The sequence below is a fragment of the Fulmarus glacialis genome, unplaced genomic scaffold, assembly GCF_000690835.1.
Source record: "Fulmarus glacialis isolate BGI_N327 unplaced genomic scaffold, ASM69083v1 scaffold39260, whole genome shotgun sequence".
In the NCBI taxonomy this organism is placed as follows: domain Eukaryota; kingdom Metazoa; phylum Chordata; class Aves; order Procellariiformes; family Procellariidae; genus Fulmarus; species Fulmarus glacialis.
In genome coordinates this window covers 26,703-47,296 of record NW_009190335.1, presented here as the reverse complement: position 1 = coordinate 47,296, position 20,594 = coordinate 26,703, and the positions used below count along the sequence as shown (strand labels likewise).

General features: G+C 34.8%; 1 protein-coding gene across 1 annotated transcript in view; it reads left to right on the top strand.

The window, feature by feature from the left end:
• Window positions 1-20,594, top strand: part of ITFG1 (integrin alpha FG-GAP repeat containing 1) — a gene marked incomplete at both ends in the record, with an annotated part of 64,944 nt that overhangs the window by 24,767 nt on the left and 19,583 nt on the right. Inside the window, 2 exons of the mRNA XM_009585222.1 lie at window positions 361-445; window positions 16,066-16,160. Of these exons, the coding sequence (XP_009583517.1) occupies window positions 361-445; window positions 16,066-16,160 (180 nt within the window). The remainder of the gene's footprint in view (window positions 1-360; window positions 446-16,065; window positions 16,161-20,594) is intronic.

Below are 20,594 nucleotides of genomic sequence, written 5' to 3'. Positions count from 1 at the left end.
TATATCTATAAAATCACATGTCAATATGCATAAATGCACATTAGTATTTATGATCACTTAAATATAATTTAGATTATGTTGTTGAAATAACCCAGTCTCTTCCTTATAACACAGCAAAATATATGGACAATTGTATCTGAATATTATTGTTACTGGATTTCTGTAAGATTCCGTAAAGGATTAGAAACGCAAAAACTAGTCCCAATTTTCAGAGAGTGCATTTTTTTCCATAGCTGAGATGTCTCTTTATTATCTACTTAAGCGCTTTTTTATTGATGTGTATTTTCTTTGGTTCAAAAGTCAAATTTTATCACTTAGTCTGCAGTTCAGTTTCTCCATCATCTTTGTCCTGTTTGATAGGATGGGAACTTCTCTAAAGCTGGAAGAAGTAAGGAAACACCTAGTGCTGTGGAAGTTGTTGGACAGTCCGTGTTTGCAGATTTTGGTGAGTTTTATTCTTCTAAACTATCCTGAGTGTTTCTTTCTTGTTCATATTTTGGTTAGCTACTCTAAATCAAAGAACAAATAAAGATGTTTAGCTCTAAAAGTTTTTTTTTTTTTTACTTTTTTTCTTTAAGGTGTTATATCTATTTGACTGTAAATCTTGAAATATCTGGGAATAATGACTAATAAATTCAACTAAATTCAACTTGGCTATCCTAGTACATTCTGCATCACATGTTTCTACTTTTGAGTGCCACACTTAAGGACAGTTGCTTTGAGGCGTGGTACAACGCTAAACTCACTTTTATTAGACATGTATTTTGTTTGTTATGATTTTGGGTTTTTTCCGTAGCCTTGTTCAGAAGATATGATTTGAGTAAATGTTCATTAATTCTTCACTTGTACAAGTTAATAAAGCCAAAATGTAAATGAATTAAAATTACTTGAATAAAGGTTGATGAAACATGGTAAAATCTTAATGGTTGTAATTGAAAATTCTGGAAGGCTTTTGGACAGAAGAAAAATTTAATTTATATGTAAATCTATTTTTGCAAGGGTTAGTGAAAGCCTGTATTTTTCTATTAGAATATACTTTTTCAGTCAATTGTGGCTTACCAATGTGTGTGTCATGTTATGGAGAACAGGAAATGTTGGTTTTGTAGTCGAAAAAATACTTTTTTTTCCTGTGCACTAAAGTAAGAATTTTGCAACCCAAGGGAAAGTGCTACAGGCTTGATTCTGCTGACACTATTGAATATAAATAACTTCTTAAAGAACTAATTTACTATATTTATACAACATGCTTGTTAATTGTGAGGCTGAACCTGTCTTTAAATGTTGTCAAATGGTAGCCTTGTTGCATCGTTTAGGTTTAAAATCTATTTTAAAGAAAGTGATAATTTTTTAAATTAAAAGTCAGACTCTGTATCAGACCCAGAGTCCTATTCTCTTGCTCTGTGCTGCCACTTAGAAGTATTCTTAAGAGTTCTAGCAAAGCTGTTTACTGACATGTAACTAGAAGACACTTCTGCTGGATAGTTAATTATCCTTAGATCCTTATCTAGCAACTGTGGATGGGTTTACAGATCTATAGTAAATGAAATAAGGTAGAAGCTGAACAATGCTCTAAGTTCTTCTGTGAAATGTTTAACACAATTTCTAAAATCTTTGTAAAAGCTTTTGTAAAATTTTTACTGTTTATCTACAAATATAAACACTTGCGTATATAATATCTGAAGGAAAGAATAGAACACTACGGTTTTTGCAGTTAAAAAAAAATTAATTTGTTGGGTTTTTTGTAACTATTTTCCAAGCTGATGTTCTGAATAATGTGTCTTAATAGGTACTAAGTAGAAATCTGATTTTTTTAAAATTTTTTTTTTTAACGGTGGCAACGTGGAAAGCAATCTTTATGTAGGATAATTTTATCTGTATGTTAGGTAGCTAATGAGCCCAAATGATATATCATAATTCTAGAAATGTATCATAATTAATGGAATTTTAATAAACCCTGGGATATTTTTGCAAAGGGAAGTGGAACTGTTCAAATGTTATAGTTAAAATTTTGAAAATGTGAATAAATTGAATGCACAGTGATATAGCAGTGCAGTACACTGTGTGGTTTTGGTACAGCCAAGGTTATGAAAGACAATGGCCAGTATAGCTAGCTTCGCCGTGGGGGGCTGCTGTTTTGGAGTTCCATCACCAGTTGTTTAATACTCTGCTCTGCTAATTATCATCAAATTCATAGGCAAAGCACTAGTGTGAGCACAATAGTGGAGCAATCTTTCTAGTAAGGATGAATACAATGGGAGAAAATGCGTGCAGGGACTTAAGAAATGCATGCAAATAAATGTAGAGGGACAGCATATATGGCAAAGTGGATAGAGAGGCTCGGAATAATCAGTATCATCTATGGGAAGACATGCTGTCTTTTCAGAAGCTGACTTTTTGGAACTGGTTAATCTGAAAGATCTCAGCCATTTCATCTCTAAGAGAGAACACCCAGCACAGATCTTGCAGTATGAGGGTCTTGCTTCCTCTTCCTGAACAGCTACATGCACACCATCATCTTTATCTTCATTCCAGATCACTCAAGTTAGTCCACGGTGAAGGATGGGAAATGGTTTAATGGTCTTTCTGCCCATTAATTTTCCTAAGCGAGTGAAAAGAGTGCTATAAATGTATGTTTGTGTTTTGATAGAGGAACAATGTTCTGACAGCTACAGAAATACTTATAACTATGATTTCAAATTTACTATTTGAGTACTATTACGACTTTAATCTTTCTTCTGTTGTAACAGTGGGTAGGAAATTGAGTAGTGCATCATTTTTTTTTTATCCTCCCAGCATTAATTTAAAATAATCAGCACAACAAATAGTTATTTTCTCATTGAATAAATTTTTGGAGAATATTGACGTGAATATGATACTAAAACAACATGTATGAGTAATGAAGGGATATAATTCTAAATTCCATGTTATTTAGGAAATGCATTCTGAAGGAAGTTGAATAATATCCCACCACCATCAAAAAATCCTACCTACCTACAGCGAAATAGTTCTGTGTAAGAGTGGCTATACAGTAACTGATAGGAGGAAAAAACTTTTAATGCAAAGGAGGATCTTAGTTGAGTTCTGCTCATGCTCATTTTCATTCCAGAATTTTTTGTTCTGTACCAATCTAACAATAACAAGGCAAAATCTCACATTACTAGAATAACACTGTATCAGAGTAACTACATTTACCCACTGTACTATGTCTGCATATGTTTAGATACTTCAAAAGGTAGGCATTTATAATACAGATTCTGCTTGAGGTGAGCTGAAGTTAGAGAAAATGCCTTACTAGAAATGGTTTGTCAGGCTTGATCATCTCCTTTTTTTCAGTTTTCTGTTTCAAAAATGATGGAAATAATGGTTGTCATAAGTCAAAGGAAGTTAAGGTGTGATGGTTTGCAGTTTGAAACAGTAATTTGGCTATCTGTAATGGGGCCTGAAAGAGGTTTCATTGCACAACAAATCAAAACAGCACAATGGAGATGTGAAATGAGATGCATTAGAAGATTGCTCTACCTTCTACCTAAGTAGCTTTTGCCAAACTGTGTGTGATACACAGCGCTCTCTCTCTGCTCTATGCATGCTGCAGGCATCTTCACTGTTGGCGCTGGAATACAGCTGCCGTGACTAGAAGCACATTCAATGTACAGTCACAAGCCTGTTAAATTCTTATTTCTGTGTTGCCTGCCTCTACTTTCTTCCCCTTTCTTGACTTTTTCTGTCATAGTTGATGTGCCAGCCTTGCCATTCGCTAAAAGTTTCAAAGGATTCCATATTTCTCTGTGCTCTGACTCTCTGCCACTTCTCATTTACTTAACCTTGTGCATATTAGACTCTGGAACAATGTCAGGTCCAGACATGAGCTTGGGAGTATGTTACTTGTGCTGCCGCCTTCTCATTTACACCCACCTTTCTATTTCTACACAGTTGCACTCCTGCAGTTCAAGGTTCTGATTTATTGATTACACCTACATCTTAGCAAAACATGTTTTGTTTCAAAAGATGACTTTGTCTAACATTATTTCCTGCTTCCAAAAGTTTTATTTGAAGTACTCTTTCCAGCCATAAGTATTTACCTGTCATTTGAAAAAAGGAGGGAGTTTTGAATAAGATCCTGACTGAGAACCTCCAAAGGCAACTAATTTTGGCTAAGGTTTCCTTTCTTAAACTAAGCAGGTTGAACAACAGCTATCAAGTAAAAATTATTTAGATAAGTGGAGCTGGAAAAAAACAACAATTAGGTGACTCATGAGAAACTGTCACAGATGCTAGTGTAATCTTAGCACCAACTGTTCCTGAAGTACTCAAATAATAAAGATTTTTTTTTCCATGAAGAAGGTATATAAATGTATGTTTGTATACCTCTATTTGTATCTGTAAGGTGTACTACATTTCTGTATGTACATATATGTGTATATATGTGTGTGTATTCTAATGGAAAAATATGCAAAAGCAGGTGTGTGTATATATACATTTATGGTAATGTACCAGACCTTAGACTTTATGTCCAAATTGGAACCTCTAAAATAAGTAGCACTCCCCTCTGTTACATGATAGCAATGATTGGTACATTAACCTGACCAAAGGCCAGTGAACAATTGACAAATTTATATTGCCCTTTTAAAAATAAATCAGAAATGCTTTGTGACGTATTTATTACAAGTGGCATTTCAATTGATTAAGGTGAACAGAGATGGGCACTAGAGAATTCTGCACTTATTTGGCTGACATATTTCTCCAAACAAGTCAGAGCTCTCCGTTATTACTTTTTCTATTCTTCTCATGTCACTATGGTAATTGCAGTGCAGCGGTTGCTATAGCAAAAATGATTAATCCTCCATTGTTGTTATCTGTATGCTTGCAGAGGCTTTTTATAAGATCTGCTTGTACGGTCTTTAGAGGAAATCATAGATGTTGGCTAGAATTCTGATAAATAATTGCAATTATAAAGAGTTTTAATAATTGTCACTTGAAATAGTGGAAAATTTTGTATTTGTTAAAGAAATTTAAGGGTTTCAGTGGGACACTCTGAAAACGACCAATTTTTTTTTTAGTGACGAGATGAATGTGAATCATATTTTGGACACAGAAACCTGCTATTTTCTTGCTACATTGAAGATTAATGAAATATGTCTTTAAAGTAGTGATCCAGAAGCAATTAGCATAGAATATTGTACTGTTTATACAGTCCATTAATTCATTTTTGTAGGAGTGTTTAATGTTCTAGCTGTTATTCAACTATGATTGGTTTAGTTGGTTTAGTGGCGATTGATAAATCATCCTTTGTGATACCTGATCTAAGAATGCTAAAGTTTGATTAATCAGTCACTGATTTTGCTTAGTTTAGGCCAAGAAATTTTTTGCGGTCTGTATGTAAAGAGAATAAAAAATAGCTTGTTGAAACCAAACTAGATCATACTGTTGATAGTGTCCTCATAAGTAAATACAACACAACTCTTACTTTCTCAAGGTAGCATTTAGCCAACTCCACCTCGGTTCTTTATCTTTTACTCACCATTTGTTTTCTTAGCTGTTGCTCAGCCTTTATCTGTGTGGTCTTCCCTAATTTATGAAGTCTGTTTACTCCTATTACGCAAACTTGCTTACTTTTTGAGAAAGCATGGATTGGGATTGTTAAAGTTCTATGCAAGTCTCTTAGGGACCTGAGCTCAAATTTTTCTCATGTTTAAAATCCAGTTACCCACCTAATAATCCTAAGACAATCTTTTCTGTTCTTCTCCCTACCAAGTAATTGAACTGTTTCATGTATGTTAACTACTTGTATGACATATGGTAGAAATTATCGTTTTTCTCGTAGGAAATGATAGCTCATTATTGCCGGTTAATTATGTTTAACAAGATAACAGAGAGCCTAACCTTAGGGGGTTTAAGCCATTCATTGCACTACAAAATGCATTTTGGTGAAAGATTTTTGTTTAAAGTAGACTTTGATTATCCTGCAGCTGATGATATCTTAAATGCACTGCTTTTCTGCCTGAAATTGCATTTCAATTTTGTAGCTTTCAGTTTTGTGCATCAACTTAGTTTTAGCATATGAATTTCTTTATTTTTTTTTCCTTCTCTTCAGAATGTTGCATCCTCAGATGTAGTAGTAGCTATGTATCAAAGGAAAACTTTAATGGTGCATTTCAGTAAATAACCCCCTTATAAAGCAATTGTCTTTTGAGCACTGCATTGTGAAAATGTACTAGTGCTCCTGTAGTCAATAAAAGGATTCTCTAAGAACCTTAAGATGCAGGAAGACAATACTTCTTGTTTGAAACGCTCTGCATATGTGGAAAACTGTTCTTACTGTGATCAGTTTGGGTAAAAAAGATGTAAAAGCTGATGGTAATAAGAATTCTGAGTGACTTTACATAAGGAAGAAGTTGCTTTAGTAACAGATGCACTTCAGTTCATCTGAAACAGCAGTGCATAGAGACATACCAAGTTAATCGCCACTTGTGTTTTGAGTCTATGAAAGTGTATTCAGAGGCTAACTCTGTCTTATTTGTTAATTGGTAACCAGCAATGCTGTTCAGTGATACCTTTTCATTTTAATATTAGTCCTACTTTTTAAATTTCTGTCATTTTTGACAGTTCTTTCTAGAAAAAGATCCTGTATTTTGAGGTTTAAGGCCATGCCTATGAGTGTTACTCCCCATTAAGTTTAAACCCAAAAAAAGAAACCAACAACACCACCAAACAACACCCCCCCCAAAAAAAAACCCAAAAAAAAAAAAACCAAACCCCACCCCACCCCCCCCCCCCCAAAAAAAACCCAAAACAAAACCAAAAAAAAAACCACCAACCAACCAAAAAATTGTAAATTCATGTTCGGTATAAATAGATCACGTTGCTCTACCTTCTGCACCCCATCTGATTGCCTTAGTAGCTTCATCATTCATTTTTGCAGTCATGGTGTGGATCTGAGAATAGGACAGACGTTAAGTTGAAGCACTTGGGTAAAGTCCATTTAGGAAACTTTTGAATACAGCGGCCTCAAATTCTTCTTTCAAATTCATTTTTGACCCCTTTGGGAGATTATTTTTCTGTGCATCTCATCCTTACTCTTCTTCCCTATCACATAGTCATTTAGTAAGCAGTGTTCTATACGTTCGTTTCATATTGTTCCTTTTACTGTTTAAAATGCTGCATTTCCTCATCCTTAAGGCATCTGTCCTGATATGACATCCACACAAATCCCACACTTCTGAACTGTTTCCCATCCCCTTACCACTAAATGGTAGCCAGATACAATTGTACCAATGGTATTATCGAAAATCCAAGAGATATTTGTTCTAATACAGTTCTTGTTTTCCCTGAATTTGCACAGGGTAAATAATAAATAATATAATAAAGATATAGTTGGGATTAAATCATCTAATTTTGCAAGAGCAAAATATTTTAGAGCATTTTGGCATGTCCTGGCACCTGTGAGAGTGCTGTGTGATGGGCTGAGACTGGCTGGAGCTACAGCCTTCGAGGACGGGTGTTACTCAGTACTCCTACGTAACTTTATATGCATTCTTGATTCCCTCCAAACTATAAACACTAATTCTGTTATTTCTTTCTCTCCAAGTCTTTGTTACGACTTGGATACAGTGAGATATTTTTGTCCACTTAGTTTTAAACCTTGTTCCAAAGCAGTGTCCATGGTGGGGGGCGGGACGTCCGGCTGTTTCCCCTGTTTTGCCAAGTTCTTTCACATGTTGCTGACAAATGCTAACATCTTCTGGAAAAAAAAATTGATGTTGCTTCATATTAATTTTTGTCAAAGGGACTTGTACATTACTAATTACTTTGCTTTCTTTCCAGTAATAAAATTAGAGGAGTGGTGCGCATGCCACTTGCTTATTTATTCTTTGTTGAACAACTTAATGTCTGCAGGATTGACTTTTTCTTTGACAATGTTCATGGTTAATATAACAAGAACTCTCAACCCAAAATTTAGTTGCACAAGTGGCTTTCTTTAATTAATGTTATCCCCTTCATTTGTTAGCATGTGAAGGTTTGATGCCGTATGAGCTTTCTAAATGTGTAACATTAGATAATTCCAAGCTGTGTAGTTTCTGTTTTAACAATATGAGTTAGTTGGAACTAGTAGTTTTCAGCATAAACTACAACAGGAATTTCAGTGCTGCTTCTTGTTTAGTGTGTAGGGGGGTTCTCATTTTGTATTTAATCTAATTTCTTTTTCCTGCTTGAATTCCAGTTAGTACATTTGATACGGTCTTTCCATTTAAGATAGAAGACCGCACTGTTGGATCAGATGCAGCCTGGAAGTCTCTTTGTGCAGTTTGCTGGCACACTGTGTTTAAATGCTTTTCTTGCAGTGGAGGTGAGAATATGGATTCTTTGGAAGGATATAGACAGACTTAAAGTCAGAACTGATTTAGTGTGAAGGAGAGTGTTACAAGGATTTCTTTAATGTCTACAGAAGTTTGAATCATTTGGAAAAGCTCTTTGCATCTGTTTTTTGAAGTTGTGATTCACATTTTCTAAAAGCAGCTGACACGGATTCTTTTAATAATGTGTAATTATCTTAGTAATTTATGATAATTGTCTCTGTCATGACCATCTCGTTGAACACCTAAACGCAGAGAGCCATTTCTAGAAAGAATTCTAGTAATTTTATTACTTCAGAAGATAAATTTAAGATAATCAGCTTTCAAACAAACCTTTATTTTGTTTGAATATCAATCTCAGTTGTACTAGTTGTAGTCTTCTTGCCTGCCCTCGAAGGATATTGTTTTGAGCACTACCATAACAGGGCTTTTTCCTCCTTTTCTTTTTACTGTTCTAAAGAACTTTAAATGAAAGGCTCATGACAAAGGAGAATGAGAACTGTGCAAAACCATGAGGGAGAGATGTGAGCAAGCTATATGTATGGTGAGATAAAAAGCATATAAAGCTTCATTAGGATGTATTGTATTAAGAGATGCCTTATACTTATTTGGACTTTAAATCAACAGCAGAGAAAAACTTCTTGGCTTTTATTGTACTATGTGGAGGACATTTTTTCTCACCTTTTTGAAGGGAACTGGGAAAACTGTACTGACAGAAGGTCTGTAGTAATACAGGGACCACAGCTAGTTTAGAATGTGTATTCTCAAGAGAGAACAGTAGGCTCTCAAGGCATGAGGACTCCATGGTATATGAAGTGTCTTGCTTTTATGTGGCATCAAGTTCAGAATTATGAAAGCTAGACTGTTCTCACTGTCTTAGCCTCATAGTTAGCTTATTTTTATTTGCAGAAAACAATCTATTTTTATTTAACACAACTGTAATAAGTTATAATAATCAGTCTGTCATCTCAAAAAAAAAAAAGTTCATTCAATTTTTGGTTTTAAAGGAGCAGAAGTAAGATTACACTGCAGCAGAACTACATAGCTGTTTAAAGTAAAAAGATGTGGATCATACACCCACAAAAAGCTGTTTTGCTCTTTAGGAAGAAGTTCACCTGTATGTAACTTCTTTTCTTGAAGTGTGAAAGGACTTCATAATTCACTAGCAGTCTTCTCTTAAAAAAAAAAATCAATTTGGTAGTGGAGGGTTACATTCTGTCTTTTCTCTGTTGTAGGGCCTGCTGCCTCTTTGCCTATTCAGCCTAGTTACTTTATATATATTTCTCTGTAATTATGGATAGATGTAGATGATAATTATCAGACAGAATTGACCAAGTTCCTTTTTTCCCCATCACAAAAGGTCTATGCCAATGTGAGACGATAATCCAGTTGGTTCAAATTGAAAGGGCTAAAACCAAATAGACCTGCTACAGCAATTTCTTAACTGTCAGAGCTGAAACAAATGGTGTAGTGTCACCATTACGAATTAGCAGACAGCACAACATCTACATGTAGATGTGCAATTCAGTGAGATGCTAGGATCTCAGGGTCAATGAATCTCTCAGAGTAACCACTGAGACGCCGTTCACTATTTGTGCATTTGTTTTAAAACATGTGCTTATGCTACAGTACATTACCATTGCATTTTGAACACACAACACTTTTTAATAACATTATGTTGTTCTTAATCTGATTTACAAGTTTTTTTCTGCTTTCTCCTGCTCAAATTTACTTTTAGAATAGATTGAAAAGTTTTGAGCTATGTTTTTTTGCAAGTGTGAACATTCACAATCAATGTTAAAGCTTCAGCTGCAAGTAATTTTTCTCATACAATGTCTCTGTTTGAGGTGTGCTCCCAGTGATCTGCACAGTGTGTCTTTGGGTTTCTCTTGTTCTGGATTGCATTGCTAGCACTTTGCAGACATGGGCAAAATGTTGGAAAGGCAGCTTTGTGTCCATGGCTTTTCTTTGAAATACAGTGAACAGGCAGTTATAAGTAATGATTCTCACATGATTCCTAGATGGCATAAGACTGCTAATTTTGTCTTTACATGTTTTGACATAAGTACAGATTTGCACCTGATGAGTATGTGGGACTGTTCTTTTTCTAGCCTTTTCCACTGCCTATAAAACTTATCTTTATTAACCATGTAGTTCTTTAGTATCACAGTCAAGCCAGAATCGTGTGTTGAGAACATGCTAGCTAACAGTTGAATTTTTATTTGTATGTCAAACATGCTTTCAGTTGAGCGGTGCTAGCAAAGGACATTTGGAGTTTAGAGTATGTCTAGCCGTATCTGTTGCTACAAATTACATTGAAATTACAAGCAATTTGAGATTCCCAGCAATTTGAACTGAGATTGTTTAAAATCCATACAGTAATAGAAAGATAGACTAGTAGACCCTAGGAGCTGAGTGAAGACTACAGAGGATCTCTAAAAATAGATTTCCTAGATAGACCTAGGATGAAGTACATTAGTAAAGACATGTTACGCAAGGTATTTTTTTTTAAATCTGAAACTAGTGCAGCTTATTTCAGCTGGTCTGATGGGTTCATCCAGCCATTGTCACCAATGCATGTTTTGTCACCTATGAATATCTAATTGCGCTATAGCAAATGTGCTAATGACACTCCTTTTTAATTTCTGTCTTCTCCTTTGTGGAGGAATTTAAATTCAAGATTAGAGTTTAAAATTGAAGAATGTTTATTTAAATTGAGATTGAAACCAAGCATGAAGATGAGAAGAGTTAGCATTGTAGGTCCAAGGTAAATTTGTTGTTAGTGAGATTGAGCTCTTCTGTGAGCAACTGGTGGGGGTTTTTTTGTGTGGTCTTAAGATCAGTAGAGCTGTGCCAAAGGTTTGTATTTCAGTGGGTCCTCCCAAGGTAGGAATCACGTAAGGATTAAGAATAAATTATTTTCTTTCAAAACTGCTGTATCAATTTGTTGGTTTCACGTAGTGCCTTTGAAAAAGCTTCAGAAATACAGGAAACATTGCATTTCTAGTTATTACAGATGAGGACAGTTTAAAATGGCAATGGATAGTGAAACAGATTCTGCTTTAAGCATGTGCTTAAGGCTGGTTTTGGGGGAGGTTTATTTTCTTGGGCTTTTTGAACAATGAATGATGCAACATTTGCATTTAAATAAATTGTTCTACAGTTTTAGCCGATATTCTAGGTGGGTTTTATCCTTATTTTGTTTGTCAAAAACGATAAATGCTGCAGTTAATTTGTAACATGTGTATTACCTTTTTTTGGCAATCTCTGATTTTTCTTCAGAAAATTGCTTTTGATCAAATAACTTCGACAGTAAAAGATGGATCTGCACATCCTAAGATGTGCATTAGAAATAAAAACTAGAGGAGAAATAAGAGGTGATAGTATGATAGAGATGAAGAATGTTGGACTTCTTTTGATTGCTACTTTTCTGTAATACAGTATTTAACTAATTGTGGGTTTTCTTAAACTACTCTGCTACGACTCAGAAGATATTCTTGTTTCATTGATGTACTATTTCCAGCTACATTCTCATTGTTGGTGCTTCACTTGATGCCTTTTAAGTTTAAAATTTGTTTTGCCTGCTCTACAGTACGAATATGTACCTAACCCTTTCTTTTGGATGAAAAATGCTACCAGTTATGAAGTTCTTCAGTGAGGCAGATTTATAAAGTGCCTATTAGCACATATACTGTAAATGTTACAAATGTTTGTTGGAAAGTTTGATGCTCTAGTTGTTCCAGCTTTCCTTTGCTATGTTCTTCTTGGTCATTGTGTTAGTCAGCAGTAATAGGTACAATTCTCATTCGCAGTATATAAAACATTAATTTTTAATTATGTCTAAATAAATACCTTATTTTCAAAAATAATCTTCTTCTGTGCTATGTGTTAAGCACATAATAGGTAAAATACTTTCAGCTGTACTTTAATCATCCAGCATGACAAATAAATGTCAGGAGGTAATTTCTGTGTGAATCAGGTACCACGTCAAAAGCTACATATGAATTACTTAATTTTTTTTTTTTAAGTGAATACGAAATGCATGGAAAACTCTACACTTAGGAGCCACATGAAGAAGTTTCAAAGGAGGTGCTTTTATTTAGATTCTGCTTTCTAATACCTGCTTTTGAAGTTGGTTGGGTTTCTGTGCTCAACTGTGAAGGCAGTTAGGCAACATGTTAAACACTTATAAATCAATATTTATGTGGTCCAAGCTTATCCTTTCCTTTCCCTGCTCCTATTTTTCTACTTTCTCCGATGTGTTGGTGCTAATTCTTACCTGATTCCACAGTGAGCCATTTTAGAGCTAAAACAGCTGGTGGGAGCCATGCGCTTCTGAGGAGGAGGGAAGGAAATGGAAGTGCTTTTAAACAGCTCAGCATCCTCAATCACCTCACCACGTGGTCACCTTTAGTTGAACCCCCGCAGCCTATATCACTTCAAAATAAAGTGTCATACTGTAAAGCCGTAGTTTTGCAGAGCCATATAAAATGGATTTTATTAAAATATTAATTTTAAAATACTAACTGATTTAAGGATTTGAAAATTTACAACAACACACAAACTTAGCTTAAAACGTAGTTTTGGACATCTATGCCTAAGACAAATGTAATTATACTAATTTGTTGGACTAATATGTTTATATCTCATTTCTTTGTTATCTTTAAATTCAGCTGAGCACCGAGTGTGTGTGTGTGAGGGGGCTGTTAGAAGATTAGGGCTTAATTTAAATTTTTTATTTCACAAAACAAAAGCCCACCCAAAAAAATCCCCCAAAAAACAACACCAACCAAAAAAAACCCCAAAAAACCCAAACCCAACAGTCCAGTATTCATAAGATAGTCACCATCCCTGGAAGTATTCAAAAGACGTGTAGATGAGGCGCTTAGGGACATGGTTTAGTGGGCATGGTGGTGTTGGGTTGATGGTTGGACTCGATGATCTTTTCCAACTTTAATGATTCTATGATTCTATGATATCTCTATCTGAAAAACTTCTGGAGGGTGGATACAGCAATAATTTGAGATCTAGGTGAGCTTAAGAATGGCCTGTCAGACTCCTTGTCTTCAGGGTTTTTTTGACAAAATTTATTTTAAAAATAAACTTTTTTCTTAAAACTGTGCTATAGATTTTTCTCTTACAAATTTAATTTTTAACTATTGGATTCTTAAATATATGTTACACAGAATTGAAGAGAAATTGCAGCTGAGCCTGTAATAAAAGTTACATAAATGGTCCTGTAGGTTCTGGTCAAAGGAAATGGGGAAACTGTGTCCTTCTAATATGGAATATGTATAATGTTATTTTCAGTTGCAAGGCAAAGGTGTGTTTTTTGATGCATATTTACCTTCTATTCATTCATTGATTGTACTGAATTATTTTAATCAAATCTTACTCTTAAACTTGTAATTTATCTAAAACACTTGCATCTGCAAGATGGTGGCTTCATATCCAATTATGTGAAAGTTCCATCCTTCTTACTGCCCTATAGTTTCATTATTCTTCAAAGCTACGTAGGTTGTTCTTGCCAATATACTGCAGTATTACTGAACATTAATTACCAAAACTATCAAACTCAGTTATGCGTAGTCATCAGCATAACAAGATGAATGTTTGCAATTTAAGTAGAATCAAACATTTTATATTCTCCTCTGCTCCATAGCATAATTTAAAATGAGAACATCCTTGTCCTTGTCCCTTTCTAACTAACAAAGAGCAAGAAAAGAAGTTAGTATTTGAAGATTCTTTGTCCTCATGCGTTATTGAAAATCTTCTAAAATTACTTTAGACTGAAACTTCTGTAGGAATGTGATTAGAAGATTAGGGTTTAATTTAAATTTTTTATTTCACAAAACACCTACATCTCTGCAACTTAATTCTGTCAACCAATTCTGTTTCCATAGTTTATAATTTGCAAATTAAACAGTTTCTCCCATTTTAAGTTTAGAAAAAGACTGCAGTCTAAACAGTATTTTATTCTAGTTCATGTAAGCAAAAATTAAAGTGAGCAACATGTTTTAGTTGTTGTTCTTGAATGATGCAGAAGGAAAACAAACGGCTTCAAAAATTGGTGCTGATTTCAGACTGGTCAAATTCAATAGTTGCTATGTTAATTTCTCTATTCAGTGGTAGTTTCCTTTCCCATCTCTTTGCATGCAAACTGACTGGATTTCTACCACCTAGGCTACTCAGCAAATTGTTTATCCTTGATAACAGAGCTGCCGTGATAATTTGGGAGGGGTTAGTGGTGAGGTAGAATAATTCATGAGGCAGATGGGATGTAGGAAGCCACTAAAGGTGACTGTTTGGCTTTATCACTTGGAGATATTTGGGGAAGTCTGATATTTTCATCACTCCTCCTCCGCCTTATAACCTTTCCATCTCCTGACTCCCTTACATAATAAGGGAAGGACCTAGAAAACTTAACTATACATAGATAGATAAATACACACACACTAAAAGGAGGTTCAGCTTCATAAAAATATAATTTGGCAGGCTGAGAAGGCATTTCTTATAGTATGGGTAAAGTATGATGGAACATTTAGGCTGTGGTCAGTAGCATATTGGGAAATGAGTAGGAGATTCAGTGACTTTCGCAGATGATCTAGTTTTTGCATATTAGCTAAGGAGACTTCGTCAAGTAACTTTACAAAATCCACTTAAAATATTAATACCAAGCTCCTCAGAACTGCATGGGCTAAGGGGCAATTTGGAAAAACGAATTTTTTTATTACAGTATAAGCTTTGATTTCATAGCCTGGGAAAGCAGATTCCCTGAAATTTTCCTGGGCTGGGGCATACGATCTCTCTAGCAGGTCAAGTGTAGTTATAATCAGGACTTGGCAGCGGTAGTCATTAATGCAGCAATTCTGGCTGCTGGTTTTTGGCTGCTTACATTCAACTACTACTTTGTTCTTCCTTCTCAGCCCATACAAGGTAACTTGTGGTGGCTTATCTCTTCGTAGGAGGGTGGTGTATTTCTGAGTATGCTAGGCAGGGCTGCAAGGTCAAAATGTGAACACAGGGATTTCTCCTGGAGTAGATAATGAGCAGTAAATTGATTTCCCACCGCCCCCCCGCCTTATATGCTCTGTGTGTCAGAATTGTAGATGCAAATAGACATTGTTTAAACATTAAAAGGTCATTATTCTACTAAAGGTTTTGGGAATACATGGATTAAAGGTGCTTGAAGAACATTTTTGAAAACCTGTAAATTACTCAGGTTTGCCTAATTCTGTAAGCCTGGAATGTATTAGCTATTGTGTTAGTCAACTTCCCAGTGTTGTTTTTTATCTCTTAATATAGGTTAACATATTACATGTGAACTCATGACAGCACGGGATTTTAAAACTAGTTTAGAAAATTAAATAAGTTTGTATGGTAGATTTATATAAAAGTTAATTTTCTTCCAAACTAAACACAGGGATCGAGTAAATTACTAAGCACTTTTCTAAATATACCACATTATCGTCAGAAATAAAATTTAAAACTTTCTATATATTATGGGTCAAGATGAAAATGCATCAACAAAGACAATCTTCAAATGAAAGACCCGAATTAGGTGATTAGGTTAAGGATTTTGAAAAGGTCTAGTTTATCTTATGTAATTTTTCACATTTAAAAAAAATAAATTATTCATAGCTGATTATCTCTTGCAAACAGGGTTTCTGATTTTGCACATACAAAGCTGACAGTCTTTTTTTCTCTTTGACAGATGGGGACGGACAAAGTGAACATTTATTACCAGTCTGTGAAGATAGAAAATGTCAAAAAAGTGCCATCTACTTAACTAAGCTAGGATTGGATCAGGTATTGTGAGTTTGGAATTGCAAAGACAAAGGAAAATACTTTATGAAAGAATATGAAATATTAAAATGATTTTTCAGGAAAGAAAAATGAAACTTCCTCACCTGTAATTATTGCAGATAAGAGACTTTTATTTATTTACTTATTTATTACCTATCTAAAAAAATATGGGTTTGGTGGAAGAGGTTGCATACCTAGAATTCTATATAAAGGATAATTCCACTCAAGAAAATTATGGATGTTTCTGATGAGTCACTTGCTTGATTGCAAAACAGTGCATTCTAAGCATCATAACTGCCCTAGCACAATATGACAAACAAGGCTTGTGTTAAGAGTTGGAAAGAGATCTAATTCATTCAAATAAGCTTCTTCAGTTTATGTTAGGGAGTGATTTTAAAGTTAAAAAATATATATATAAATATATATACACACACACACACATATATATATCTCAAGTTGAACCAGCCCACACCTCCTCCCCCTTATTTCTACTGTGTCTTTGATTGTTATTAATTAAGTAAATTTCCAAATGGTATATGAAGATTTGTTTAGGCTATGTATCTTCAGGACTGGGTTTCTATTAAACTATATCAGCTTTGTTCACAACACTACTTGTTTTGAGAGACATGGTCATAATTCATGTAATAGATTACTGTGTATTAATTTATTTTAAAATGTGTGCTAATCTGTTTTAAGTATTTACAGTGCCCTGCTTTGTAATAAAGTTACAGCTTACAATAAATTAACCTAATGTTTGTTTGATGCCTTAATAAATGTTTTTACTAAATTCATATTTAGCAATGTGAACCTAAAGGCCAAGGTGACCTATAAAGTACTTGCTTATAGCTGACAACAAAACCCACTGTAGTGTACTTACAGAAATTTGTAATGTGTGCTATACATGTTTCTAACCAGGTTATGAATTACTGAGTATTCCTTTACTGACCAAAGTAGAATTTTTTTGTGTAAGTAGTACCCTCTCTGATCTATATTTCAGAATTTATAGGTGAACGTACTGTTTCCTTAAGGAACAGTACATACTTTGATAAGATGCTTCTTGTTACTGTCTGCAGCACAAGTTTATAGTGTAGATTTTCTCGTTTAAAGAATCAGAATTTCTAGATAGGCTATAGCATATTTTCCTACTAGCAAGAAAATCACTCTGTATTGGAAAGGAAAGCACACAGTTACGAGTCAGTTAAGGAAGTATAACCAGGATGGAATATACCATCTGTGTAAGAAAGAGTAAGTAACTCTAAATTTGGTAATGTATCTCTTTCAGCCTTCTAATCTTGGCATCTCTGTTCTTGGAAATGTATGTTTTCCTGTGCAGACTGTGGCTGGTTGGTTGTGGGTTGTTTTGGTTTTGTTTGTTTGGTGTTTTTTGTTTTGTTTTTTTAACATTCTTTGTGAACACAGAATAGAGGCAATGGATTATAGTGTTGCTGGATACACAGTGTTACAGTAGAGTTTGACTTACAGGTCATAGCCTTTGTATAAAGCAAGTGGTGCTCAATTCATGATACTTGCATTGCTTTCTGGTCAAAGGGGAGAACGCAGGCTTTTGATAGGTATGTTACGCTGGTTATATTGCTGTAACAGGCTGCTTACATTTCACTGTTGAGTAGTTGGAGTGCTCTTATGTCAAAAGACTACTGCTCTTTAGCTCTAAATTTAGTTCCTTACTCTTGATAATATAAGAAATAAAAGACATTTGAGGTTTTTCTGCTCAAGTAAATTTGAGACAAATATTCTCAATGATCACTGTAGAAAATCAACCATACACAAATAGCATGTACCAGTGAGAGATGCAAAGCTGTTACTTGACAGTAGCGGATGACTGGGCAGTGTGCTAAAGAGAAGTTATATTATCTTTTGTTTATGGTATGTTTCTAGAAGGAAGTGATGCAGTAGTGGCAGAGGAAGGTGTGGGTCAATCTGCATAATATCAGAATTTTGCCAAAGTAGGGTCTTTTATTGTAACCTGCTCTGAAGTAACATTGCACGAAGACCGTTTTTCTGTTCCTTCATTATTTCATTTTTTTGACAGAGATCAACTATTTCATTACTAACACACCAGATTTTTAACATGCTACTTTTGATACTCATCAGTATATTTAATTTTTATACTTAATTTAGCAATTTCACTGTGTAGTTTCAATTTTAAAAGGACTTCCAAGAAAATGACATTTGACTTAAAAAATTAGCAGCCAAATATTGTCATTTTATTTTAAAAAGTGAAGAATCCAACAGACTCTCATCCTGCTAGGAAAAAAGTATTAAAAAGTATTAAGGGTTACTTAGAAACTTTAAAGCAATTTTCCCTGCATATTTTTAGAATGACTTTTTAATTGAAAATGACAGTATCAAATGGCATGCAATAATGACTTGTTCTGGCCTAACCTTTTTAAAGAATTATATGTAGAATATTCTTTTCTTGCACTCTTAGACTCATCTAGAGGTGATGGAGCTTTTTCTTCTAAAGCATTTTATCTTTTCCATTCTGAACCAGTGGAAAACATTAGTATCTTCATTCATACGTCTTTAGTTTTTCCCATGTGTTGCATGTTTTCTTCAGGTAGAGATCTATTCAAACGTTACTTCCCATATTTATTTGGAAGTGAAATGTTTTAGTTTCATTGAATTTGGTCATTGTGAGATCAGATGACCCAATTTCTGAGCTTTGACTAAATAAGCTAATCTTCATGAGAAATGGCAACAGACTAGGATCAATTCCTTTTGTTTATTTAATCACTTTACAATTTGAGGGAAATAATAATGAGCCCTTGTGGTGCAGAATGTGTTTCAACAAGGGGGTGGTATCCCTTGTGGAACAGGTAGGCAATTATAGGGAATCTATGGGAAACTGAGAGATTGCAAGTCTATTATTGAAAACATAGAAGATGCTATATATCCATTACCCCTATTCAGTTTTTGCTGTAGGGGGTGGGGGGGGGGGGTGTTAGTTAAGAGTGTAGCTAAGCCCCTGGGGTTTTTTCGGGGTTTTTTGTTTGTTGTTTTTTTTTTTTTAAACTTACTAATCTCAGATCCGAAAGATCACAAATTAGATGGCCTTCTTACAAAAAATATTTTGCCTACGGTAACTGGCCCTGGTTCTGTCCTTCCTGCTTGTTTGTTTTGACGTTTGATGAAACCAAATTAAAAACAGTTAACACAGTTCCATGATAGTGTATGATGCATTGGGATGAAATGCATAGCAATCAGAAATATGCACCTGTAGAATTTGTGGTTCTAAAAATTATGCTGCGGAGAGGCATGCAATGGCATGTCAGGCTTTGGATTTGTTCTGGTAAGATCTTATTTGATGTCTGTCAGTCTGTAGTATATTTCTCATTATGTCTTTGGCACAGCTGGATGACTACTGGAAAGCCAAGCAGATCTAGGAGAATTATTCCAAGGATGATCTTTCACCATAGGTTTTTATTTATTTAATGATTTAATCTTTATAAGTATTAGAAAAATCTCGATAAATTTTCTTCTTTTGGATGATGGAGCAAAACTAAAGGCCAGCAAAATACATATAAGTGACTTAAGGAGATCCAGACCTACTAAAATTTTTAAAGAATGTGAATGTTTCCATAGCAACAGAAGAATTGCTGTCAGATCTGAAGTCACATCCCATACGCTGTTTCAGATTGTGGCAGGTGTTAGGACACCTCAGATTTCTTTAAATTCACCTGCAAATAGCTATAGACTCATCTGCTAGTTGATTCAGATCTCTCATCTAGATTCTGAAAATTAGACTGAGTTCTCCCTGAAACTTGTTTTAAAGTCCCTGGTACTCTTCATTGTAGAAACTCTAGATATTACAATATTCTTAGAGATGACTAATCTTTCTTTTAATTTTGCCACATATTCAGTATGATTTTTCATTTTTTTCCTAAGGCAAACGGTATTATTTCAGTCCCTTCATTTGAGAGTTTCTTTGTGGGCTTGATGATTCTTATAACTTTTCTCTGTACAATAGAAAGGTTGTAGCTTTATTCCTCTTAAAAATCTAGCAGCTCTGAAGTAGAACACAGCAGTGCGTCCTACAGCAAACCACAGATCTTAGTGGTGTCATTCTCTAGGCTGGAGAGGTATATCTGACAGCATTGATTATCAGCTGGAGTTGGTCACTGTTAGAAGTTTTTCCTCATTCCCCTATAACATTTTAAGGGGGGAGGAGGGGGGGAATTGCAGCTGCTGTAATTTTTGTAAATCTCAGATTCTACAAGATCCTCTCATCATTTCTAAGTTGCTCGTCTTTCTCAAAGCAGCTGTGGGGCTGTGAGCCACATTCCAGCATCAAAAATATGGCTTTTACTGCTTTGGTTACTTTTTTTCTATGCTGTTAAATCAATGTTGGGGATTGTAGTCTTCTGAGCTTTGAATACCGGAAGTTAATGGTGTAATGTGTTTACTAATTTACTTAGT